Source organism: Oncorhynchus masou, chromosome 28 (genome assembly GCF_036934945.1).
Source record: "Oncorhynchus masou masou isolate Uvic2021 chromosome 28, UVic_Omas_1.1, whole genome shotgun sequence".
Lineage (NCBI taxonomy): Eukaryota > Metazoa > Chordata > Actinopteri > Salmoniformes > Salmonidae > Oncorhynchus > Oncorhynchus masou.
This window is the reverse complement of record NC_088239.1, coordinates 43,927,987-43,939,275: the sequence shown is the minus strand read 5'-3', so window position 1 is coordinate 43,939,275 and position 11,289 is coordinate 43,927,987. Positions and strand designations below refer to the sequence as shown.

Genomic DNA, 11,289 nt, shown 5'->3' with positions numbered 1-11,289 from the left:
GACTAAGATATCTTCTAATTGAACTTATAGGGTCTCGTATTTACCTGGGGTGTCTGCTGACAAGGTCTTGCCACAGCTCGACGGTCGTCAGTTCTGAGGCCACCCTGATCGTCTCCGATTTGAGTCCCGTCAGCTCGGCACTTTTGGCGAAATAGAACACTGACACCTTTTGAACACGTAAAAACACACACATTGCTGTAGGCCTACCTTGACAGATATGAAGACACTGACAGTTCAGAATAATATTGAAATAATTCGGCATCCCACTTGTTTTATTTTTGGCAAATACAAACCGCCAACTGCGCTTACCTCGATATTCATGGATTAAGTTGTATCCGCAACATTGATAAATTAATGTAGACTACTTTGTTACTACTGCAGGGCTCCAGACCCGTAGACTACCAAGGGAGAATCTCAATTGCAACCTCCAGGCGTCCTCTCTCCTCGCCTCCTTCTCAAAACCCATTGGATGAGATAGCCATAGATCCCGCCCCTCTGAGCTTCTACTCCAATGGGTTCTGAGAAGGAGGCAGAAGCGAGACCGCGAGGTAAAATCAATTGAGCTTTTTCCCATGCATAGCTACGTTACACTCACTCCTCCTTGCAGTCAGCTGACTAGAAGGCAGGAAATAGGTGGAGCGTACATTCACTCCAAAACTAACAGACAGGCCACTAGATGTCCCCATAACACATTACAAATGTAGGCCAGACCCAAAGAAAAAAAATCTAAAACCACATTTTTCCCCCATATCATTCACAGCTGTTATGCCATACTCTCTACTTCTACGCCTCTCTGGTATTGCTATTTGAGGTTTAACCTATGTAAACTAGTACTAATATGTATCGGTTGCAAAAGGTTGTAAATGTCAAATTAACCATTTCAGGAGGCAATCAACAGTTGCCATATCCATTTTTGGACTTAGAAATTAATGATATGTACCAATTGATCCTTGAAGAATATAAACGTATAAATGCCCCGTGAGCTTAGTTCAACTGTCGTACCCCATCGGAACCCACAATGTAAGCTTGTTTACTCAAATGTTTGTAAACAAAGTAAATGTAAACAAGCACTGTATAGCCTCAAATTATGATTAATATAATGTTGATATCGATGTTGATATCATGGATGGGAAAAGGCCTTGCATCCATAGCAGCTGTCTCTTAATTAGAGATTGGTTACATGCCCCATAGAAATATAACGGTAATTTCCTATTGAGAAGAGATTCTCCAGCTTTAACCTTGAATGCAACGTGAGATGCTAACCTGTTGACCCGTTGAGACATATGGGGAAGATCCATATACAAGCAACACTAAGGCTGTTCAGCGGGCAGTTAAACTTTGGTTAACGAATTACGTTTATCTTTAAAAGCCTCTTTGGAGACGGGATTGGACAGCCTATATTTATATATTTGACCCCAGCGAATGAGGGCCAAACAACTGTCCAATCTATTATTGGAATGGTGGTATTCTAACAGCTATTATTATCATCTGTTAGTCGCTATCTATTCACACTGCAATGGAGCACTTAAAAAGATTAACGCATCAAAACTGGAACTGAGGCCACAGCCTATGCTTGGGGGTACTAGCCCACTGGAAAATAATTCTGCCCATTCCAGTAACTATTTCTGCATTTGAATTTCTCGCTTGACAAGAAATCACTCTTGTAATATTTTTTGTTGTTGTTGCATCAAATTAATTTCAATGGCAATTTAAAACTGAGCTGGTAGTATGACATTTTACTAAACACATTTGTTTGAGCAAACAACAGCGAGTGAGCTGTGAAACATATACATAATATGGTGTTCAAGTATCTGTACAGTTCAAGACACAGGTAGCCTACAATTTATTCAATCTGAATAAAAAGGTGCGAGCCCCATCGTAAAAGCCTGCACGTTTTGGACTTCTAACCTCTTTTAAACCTTGTGTGTTTGAGCTACAGACTTCCGGGTTGTACCATTGGATTGGTATATTTCTTCTACGTCTGTCGATGCCAACCATTAGACTGTGTGATTTAACAGGGGCTGAGCTAGAGCGGTGTTTGAGAGAGTCCCGAAGGCGCCGTTGGCTTGGTCTTTTTACAAAAATGTATGTAGAGTCCGAATGGTTTGAGCTGCAAACCATTCAAATCTATTCATGAAAAGATGATACTTTCACCACCACATGTTTCGCTCTATGACGCTACACAAGAGTGATGAGAAAATAAGGGGTTCTTCTACATAGAAGATCACAGAAAATCTCAGGACATAATGTCTATAATACTGTAATAAGCTCACATAGTTGCTGTCACAAACTCAAACTCCACACAGTATACACATAGCATTGATTCATACATTTTTATCAGGTATTTGCTTTGGCAGACCTTGTTTTTGTATTGACATTTGTACAACTCATGAATGCAACTACTTATATCAAATTGTTTTGTGATCTACTTGTAGCCATGGTTGTCCTGGGAAAAAAAGGTAAAACACTTAATTGCGAGGCTAAATCTAAGGGCTGGACATGCAGATAAATGAAAGTCAGATAAATGAAAAGCCGATATTTTCTGTGATTTCGGGACTGATATTAATGCCCTCTCTGGTCAACATTGTGGTCTTGCCACGCACCTCCACCGTCAGTATTCCTGCCCCCAAAGCAGTCTTTAATGCACGCTCAATATTGAGTTGCTCTTCAGTAGACTACCTGATGAAGGGGAAGCTATAATAGAATATATCTCTCTCCACCCCCCACCAATTTGAAGACCGCCCACTTCAGATATTTTGCTTGAGGAGACCCCTTTAAAGATTTAAAAAGAGAGACGGAGTCGGACAGTTTGACAGTCACTCACTGAGGGTTGGCATTGCGTGCGCACAGACACAACTTCTTCGCTGCGCGTCTGGTCGCTCACGCCAGTCCGCCTTCTGTCCTCATGTTTAGGATGCTACAAACACCGCAGCTCCGCCAAGGCGTCATTGCGCTTTTCATGTGGTTCACTCACTTTATGGAGGACCACAAAGTCCAGGGTGAGTATGATATGATTAATTATGTGATATGGCATAACTTTTTAAGGTCTAGTTGTAGGCGACATTTGTCATTGGTGCATCAGTCCATGGGAACCTTCATTCAACCTAGTGACATATAGTAGTGTCTTTTCTCATACAACATGGAAAGGCGACTGCATGGGTGTGTAACTTTGAGTTAAATCTTTGCTTCTGACTTTCTGGTCTGAATTCAGTTGTAGTTATTGTACTTTCATGTTTTTTCCACTTCCAAATTACCACATTTTCTAAGAAAACGCGGCACCAAGCTCAGTAAATGCATCTTTCAAATACGTCATAAGAACATATGGGTGATTGTGTATTAAACTAAAGATGTTGGCTCTAATGGAGTTCATGGCAAAATGCTATCCGTCATAAAATTACGCGTGGGCAGTCTGAAGAAGGAATCTATTGCACATGGAGATTGGTCAACATGACTCCCTATACCTTTACAAGTGGGTCAATGTCCTGCGAGCTGAGCTGAGACAGATGGACTGGTGAGTCCCAAGGAGGAGTTACGCGCGGCTCCTCTCGTGCGTCCTTTGGTGAAATCCCGCTGCGTTGGGATTTATTGGTCTTTACGCAATCAGACACATTTGGCACAGCCTGTATTGTAGAACTTTGCTCTAAACACACACACACACACCATTTATACTGTTTTGCTTAGAGCAAAGTTCTAGGGTGCTATGGGGGGAAATGTGGTGTTGTTTACGCTGTAGCCTGCTCAAATAAGGCTTTACTTTACCGTTATACCTGTGATATGAGACGTTAATTGGACATGGGCTGTCTCTCTCCAGCCGGTAACTGCTGGTTGCAGCAGGGTAAGAACGGCCGGTGCCAGGTGCTCTACATGTCCGGGATGACCAGGGAGGACTGCTGCCGGAGTGGCCGTCTGGGCACGGCCTGGACCGAGGAAGACGTGCCCAACAGCACGCTGTTCCGGTGGATGATCTTCAATGGAGGCGCGCCTAATTGCATACCTTGTAAAGGTGAGTGAAAGTGTGTGGTAATGATGAATGTCCTCATTGCAAGCGGTGCAACAGTATTCTGGAAACCTGGTGGAACTTCTTGCAAAAAAAACTCCAACATGTTATAAAGTGTGTGGCATGTAATGCTAAGTAATAACTCCCACATAGTATCCTGTGATAATGGGTTTGATAAAGGCATCTGTCCTTATATCAGACGGACCCATTATGTATGATGACCGGTTCCTCCATCCGTCCATCCATCCATCCATCCATCCACCCAACCATCCATCCATCCATCCATTTCAGAAACATGTGACAGCGTCGACTGTGGTCCTGGGAAGAGATGCAAGATGAACAAGAGGAACAAGCCTAGGTGTGTGTGTGCTCCGGACTGCTCCAACGTCACAGGGCAGGGGTCCGTCTGTGGGTCCGATGGAAAGTCCTACAGGGACGAGTGCACCATGCTCAGGGCCCGGTGCAGAAACCATCCCAACCTGGAGGTCCAGTACCACGGGCGCTGCCGCAGTAAGTCCCTCTCGGGATTAGGGTAGCAAAATTCGGGAAACTTTGCCAAAATTCTTACGTTTTCCAGATACAGTATCCCAGTTGTAGGATCCCTCCCTGCTTACTCCCTCTTGATTCTGGGAATTTTTGGAAACGTTTCAGGAATTTTGCAACCCAGCCAGTTCATTAATACAGGGTCAAATGAGGACATGCTCGCACTTTCAGTGAGGAACTTTCAGCCAGATATAGCTTCCATTTCCAGTCTTTCACTTATATGTATTATTTCGGAAACAATTGTCTGACGTGTGAGACTATACCAGGTTTAGGTTAAAATACTGTTTTCCCATGTATGGCACAAGAGGCATACTGTACTTACTGTTTATGACCTGGAGGCAGTAGACTAGGCATTACTAGGCTCCCTGCCTAAAGTGGGCCAGGATTCACTCACTGGTAGACGGTGCACACACTTCAGAGTGTGTGAGGCTGAGTATCAACTATTGTAGACTAGTGTACCAACCTGATTCTCAGCACATATTCTGGTGCATGGGCATAGAAACAGCTGGTTTAGACAACTTTAGAGTATTGCAGGTCCAAAAAAAGACTAGAAGTGTGAGGCGAAGTCTGTCATCTGACTTCACACATAGGCTAAGTCAAACTTAGGCAGTAAGGAAGGCTTATATATTACTGCTCCATAGCAGCAAAGGGAAAAACAAACATCACATGTGAGTGAATACTCACCTGGCGTGATCTGAGATTGGTGAAGTGAAATGATCTAATTGTGTGTAATTGAATGGTTCACGTGTCATGAACAGTGTCACATTAGTCAGTCATGCCTCTAAATGTTTCTGTGTGCGTGTTTCCATCCACAGAGACATGTCATGGAGTCCGCTGTCCCGGTAGCGCGTCGTGTGTCGTGGACCAGACGAATAACGCCTACTGTGTGACATGTAATCACCAGTGTCCAGAGGTGACGTCACCAGACCAGTACCTGTGTGGGAACGATGGTGTTGTTTACGCCAGCTCCTGCCACCTGAGGAGAGCCACGTGCATCTTGGGAAGGTCCATTGGTGTGGCCTACGAAGGGAAATGCATTGGTAACTACTAGAGCGTCAATATGTGGAGTTGTACGTGAAGTTGATACATCAGTTGTCGAATGGAGTTTGGATACACCTGCTCATACTAGGGTTTTTCTTTATTTTGACAATTTTCTACATTGTAGAATAATAGTGAGAACATCAAAACTATGAAATAGCACATATGGAATCATGTAGTAACCAAGAAAGTATTAAACAAATCAAAATATATTTTATATTTGAGATTCTTCAAAGTAGCCACCTTTGCCTTGATGACAGCTTTGCACACTCTTGGCATTCTCTCAACCAGCTTCATGAGGTAGTCACCTGGAATGCATTTCAATTACAGGTATACCCTGTTAAAAGTTAATTAGTGGAATTTCTTTCCTTCTTGATGCGTTTGAGCCAATCAGCCGACAGTCAATCATTACTTTAAGACAAGATGGTCAGTCAATCTGGAAAATGTCAAGAACTTTGAATGTTTCTTTAAGTGCAGTCACAAAAAACCTTCAAGCGCTATGATGAAACTGGCTCTCATGAGGACCGCCATAGGAAAGGAAGACCAGGAGTTACAGTAACAGTTACATTTCAACATCAACTGTTCAGAGGAGACTGTGTGAATCAGTTCTTCATGGTTGAATTGCTGTAAAGAAACCACTACCAAAGGATTCCAGTAATAAGAAGAGAGTTGCTTGAGCCAAGAAACACGAGCAATGGACATTAGACCAGTGGAAATCTGTCCTTTGGTCTGATGAGTCCAAATTTGATATTTTTGGTTCCAACCTCCATGTCTTTGTGAGACGTAGAGTAGGTGAACGGATGATCTCCGCATGTGTGGTTCCCACCGTGAAGCATGGAGGAGGAAGTGTGATGGTGTAGTTTTTTTTGCTGGTGACACGGTCTGTGATTTATTTAGAATTCAAGGCACACTTAACCAGCATGGCTACCACAGCATTCGGCAACGATGCACCATCCCATCTGGTTTGCGCTTAGTGGGACTATCATTTGTTTTTCAACAGGACAATGACCCAACACACCTTCAGGCTGTGTAAGGGCTATTTGACCAAGAAGGAGAGTGATGGAGCACTGTATCAGACGACCTGGCCTCCACAATCACCCGACCTCAACCCAATTGAGATGGTTTGGGATGAGTTGGAGCACAGAGTGAAGGAAAAGCAGCCAACAAGGGCTCAGAATATGTGGAAACTCCTTCAAGGCTATTGGAGAAGCCTTCCAGGTGAAGCTGGTTGAGAGAAGGCCAAGAGTGTGAAAAGCTGTCATCAAGGCAAAGGGTGGCTATTTGAAGAATCTAAAATATATTTAGATGTGTTTGACACTTTCTGGTTACTACATGATTCCATATATGTTATTTCCTAGTTTTGATGTCTTCACTATTATTCTACAATGTAGAAAAATAGTTTTAAAAAAAAGAAGAAAATACTTGAATGAGTGGGTGTGTCCAAACTTTTGACTGGTATTGTAGATTGATGAAGATTTTAGTGCTTTGATCTGCCAAGGTTTCGGTCACAAAGACCTTTGTCAGATTATACTGGAGTAGTAGGTCTACTAAGCATCAGAAAATGTGTCTGTTCTGTCCGTTCTAATTCACACAGGCAGGGCACTAAGTCTATTGGCGCCATCACCAGAATCATGCTGTCTGTTTGAGTCAGAAAATGGATCTGCACTGGCCTGGGCCTGTGAGGGAGTGTAACAATAGTGTCTGATGCTCTCTGTGTGCGTCTCCTCTCCAGGCGCCAGGTCATGCGAGGACATTGTGTGTCGGGGAGCAAAGCGTTGTCTGTGGGATGAAGCGAGTGGCCGCGGACGCTGCTCCGTGTGCGATGAAGCGTGTCCAGATAGTCGGCATGCCGAGAGTGTGTGCGCCAGTGACAACAACACCTACCCCAGCGAGTGTTCCATGAGGCAGGCCGCCTGTGCTCAGCAGCGCCTCCTGGAGGTCAAACACTCAGGATCCTGCAACTGTAAGTACACGGTTGCATTTCAAATAGCACCCTATACTCTATATAGTGCACTACTTTCGACCAGAGTGGCGCATCCATTGAGAACTTAAGAGAAAGTGGCTCCAACTCCAATACATGCATTTCCCCAGTCAATTTACCCAAATGTTTACCCAAGGTCATCATAGAGGGGAAAATCCTAAGTAACATCAATGCATTACTAAGTTAACATTTGACTTAAGTGGAAGTGAGGATAAAAATAACTCCAACCTTCATCCTATTTTCACAATGTGATGTTATGTTAAAGTTGTCTTAGTGTGCCGATTGTGGCAAAGTCACTTGCTTGTACAAGTATGATAGTGCAGTCTTTATCTCAGCCTGGGGATGAGGTTAGATACAATGGAAAGGCAAACCTTATGACTGACCCCCCCATAAATGGACTGTTATTCTATTGTTCCCGTGATGTTTGATTAATTCAAAACATGGATGAATGTCTCTCAGTGTATCCCATCCTATAAATACCACAATGCCTTGTATTTCTCCTGTAAACAGTAAACAGTAATGTTGCTGTGATTAAATGATTTCAGCATGTGGATTATGAGGACTGGGTTTTGGATGGTTTGTTTTTTGGATGGGGTTTTGACTACATCTGCCTGTGGATGTTTGTTATAAAGATAAATATTTTTAAAGGGCAAATACCACACTAACAGGGTGGTCCTTTGCAGAAATGGGATAGATCCCAGTCCCGTCTTGTGCATCAGCTGAAAGCAGAGTTTCACAACGCAGAAATTAAGTTGTATTATACTGTATTGTAAGGATGAGTATATGAGCTCTGTTCTGTTCTCTCTATTTTCAGGTTTAAACCAGGTTTAAACCACTGAGCCAACGAACCCTCATACACCACCACTGCCCTGCCCAGCCCAGCCCAGCCAACACCCCAGCGTCTCAGCCTCCCAGGACCCAGCTTCTATGATAACCAGAATCACCTTGCTTCATGTCCCATGCGGGAGGAGAAGACCGCCAGTGAGTCAAGTCAAGGAAAAGAAGCTAAATGTTGCAGTGAGATTCTGTGCCGTTGTCATGTTCACTGATGCAACAGCAAGTGAACCGTTTTGTTCTTCCATTTAGTCATCATCAGACACGGAACATTGAGGAAGAGGAGGACGAAGAAGAGGAGGAAAAAGAGCAGGAATACTAGGAATTTCCTCCGTCAATACGTCCTCCAACACAGACCGGATGATAAACATTCATAATAGCTGAACAGTGTTTCCGTTCAGCCACAGAATACTGTTCATACTGTACATAAAGTGTATGATTATTTATTGTGCTGAGCCCAGTTTCCCCAGATGCATCTTAAGGCTAAGATCCTATGATTCTAACCACGAACTTAGCCTTCAGATGCTTTTGGGAAACCGGACCTATAGGAAGAGAAGAGGAACTAAGCAATCGTATATATTTCGAAACGTCTGTGCGTTGGTTTACTTGTATGTATTTATATATTTTGTTTATTATTATTTATACATTTACAGTGTCAGTCTGTCTTACTGTGTATACCCTTTTGTCTCTCGCATTTTATCCAAAGAGAAAGTGTATTATTTATTTGAGGTGCAATGCTACCCACATTGATGTTCTTCTCTTGTAAACTCCTGTAACGCAATTCTCTTATCTGAGCTGTACACATCCGCTTGTCGTCGGGCAAAGATTTGGATTTTTCCCCATCTTACCGTGTCCCTCCATTGTGAAATGTTGGCTAGCTAGTTGTGTGTGTTCCAGTTTATTTTATTGAGAACCTTTTTGCTCACTGATGTATATACACCCTTGTGAGAGAAAGGCCCTGGTTTTGTTTACAACTCAAAGCTGACGAAAATGGCTTTGTCTAGTTTTTGTTGAACAAAAGTTACCCGTCCTAGTCCTAGTCCCAGTCCAGTGCATACCAATACTTTTAGTCAAATAGTCTCTTTCCCGTCAGAAATGTTATAGCTTTTGTGCATTATGGGGAAGAGGATGGAGAATACTGTGACTGAAACAATGTATGTATTATGTTTTATACAACATCGGAGTAGGATTTCTTTTCTTTTTTTTTTTTTTTCTTTTTTGAGTTGACAATATTTTTGTTTTTCATATTTCATAACGTGCCATTTGATACTCTTGTACACTTTGATTTGCAAATGTTTTTCAGTGCGGTCAATTATTGAATGACATCACTCCCTCTGAGCCAAGTAAATGCAATTTACCACACAATGTTCATCACATACAATATATCACACTTAAGCATGTTGTTTTTCCTCACACTTTTGGGGGATATTCATATGACTTAACTGCTGCGGTAAATTTACCACCTGTTTGTCCAAAACAGAAATCTGTTTTCAGAAGATAACAGCTGCTAAATTTACAGTGGGGATAAACATCGATGAATAAACCCTGGTATATTTTGTTATATTATGTTGAATAGAGATTCAGTCATAAATATATAGTTTTGTATTTTTTATGTGAATGTTAAATGTACATAATAGCTATTATGATGATATTTGTACAGGGCAAGAGAGTAAAGAATAAAATCATTTTTTCCCTCAAACTTTTTGTGCTTTGTCTACCATTTACACACGACACAAAGCAAATACCTACCTTTCCTCTCCTGTCTACTCAATCCAGTCCAGTGTTCTACATCATCATCAGATTTGCATTAATACAATCACAGCCAGACAGTCAGTCAGTCATTTTCTCTCCTCAGTCCTCAACTACCTGAGTTTTATCTGTTACTTGTGCTGATAGATACATAGATAGATACTGTATTTATCTCCATGTTCAGGACAGAACTGTGTCACAGCCATATTTAAAGCGGTAGATTAAACTTGTGGCTGATCGACTGAAGCTTGTTTGAAAGCTGTGTGAAAAGCTGACTTAGCTTCTGTGCTAAGTGGTCCGGGGGGGTGGGGGGGGGGGAGAGAGAGAGAGAGAGAGAGAGAGAGAGAGAGAGAGGAGAGAGAGAGATCGGGGGGGGGGGCATCAGGGTCCAGCAGACATGAACCAGCCCAGCAGCTCTCTTCCTCACCATCCCTCTCCCTGCTCTGCCTTGGATCTGAACCCGAGACTCTCATCTAATCACATTTCAGCAGCAGTAAATGCGATCCTAATCGTACTGTGTGTGCCGTGACAGGTCCTTGTCTGTCTTTTTTTGGAAAATGCTGCCTGGGCCTGGGAGTCCACACTGCTAATATAACAACATTATGGAAATGCTGATGCGACAGTCTGAGCCGAGACTGAGCTGAGTGGGAGCATTTCCCATGGTGGCATCAGAGGTGAGGTTACTCTCTCTCTCTTCTCTCCTGTCCTGACCTTGGCATAGCATGAAAGGCAAAACCTGGAAGGTTGCACTGAGAACCAGTGACTCATCACTAAAGTTACTTTAATAGATTATAAAGTCCTAGAAATGATTGCACATACATTGCACATACAGTAGACATTGAAACAGGATTGCAGAATGTCATGCCTGTTTTTAATAGGAGAAGAGGACATTTTGAGCGAGGGAGGGAGGGAGCGAGATAGATAGGGGAGAAAGAGAGGCAGACAGAGAGAGAGACAGATAGCCAGAGAGACAGACAGGCATAGAGAGAGAGAGACAGAGAGAGAGAAGTGTGTGAACCAATGACTCGAAAAAAGAGGTGTTGCTGAAGTTTCATACGAAAAGTGTTAGACGGTAACAGTGCTTGACGGGGTGCTCAAAGTGCTGCCCACACACAATGCCGTCTGCCAGAAACTGGGGACCATTTTG

The 11,289-nt window shown here is 42.8% G+C and overlaps 1 protein-coding gene across 2 annotated transcripts; it reads left to right on the top strand.

The window, feature by feature from the left end:
* The first annotated feature begins 2,801 nt into the window (after positions 1–2,801).
* Positions 2,802–10,086, top strand: LOC135517634 (follistatin-A-like). Of its 2 annotated transcripts, none has more exons than XM_064942126.1 (6): positions 2,802–2,999; positions 3,812–4,003; positions 4,289–4,507; positions 5,356–5,580; positions 7,311–7,552; positions 8,656–10,086. In XM_064942126.1, exons 1-6 carry the CDS (start codon positions 2,906–2,908, stop codon positions 8,713–8,715), a joined length of 1,032 nt encoding a protein of 343 aa, XP_064798198.1. In that variant the 5' UTR covers positions 2,802–2,905; the 3' UTR covers positions 8,716–10,086. The 2 variants fall into 2 exon arrangements, with proteins under 2 accessions (XP_064798198.1, XP_064798197.1); XM_064942125.1 differs by lacking the exon at positions 8,656–10,086 and adding an exon at positions 8,374–8,600 and having other exon boundaries at positions 7,311–7,541.
* The last annotated feature ends 1,203 nt before the right edge of the window (positions 10,087–11,289 follow it).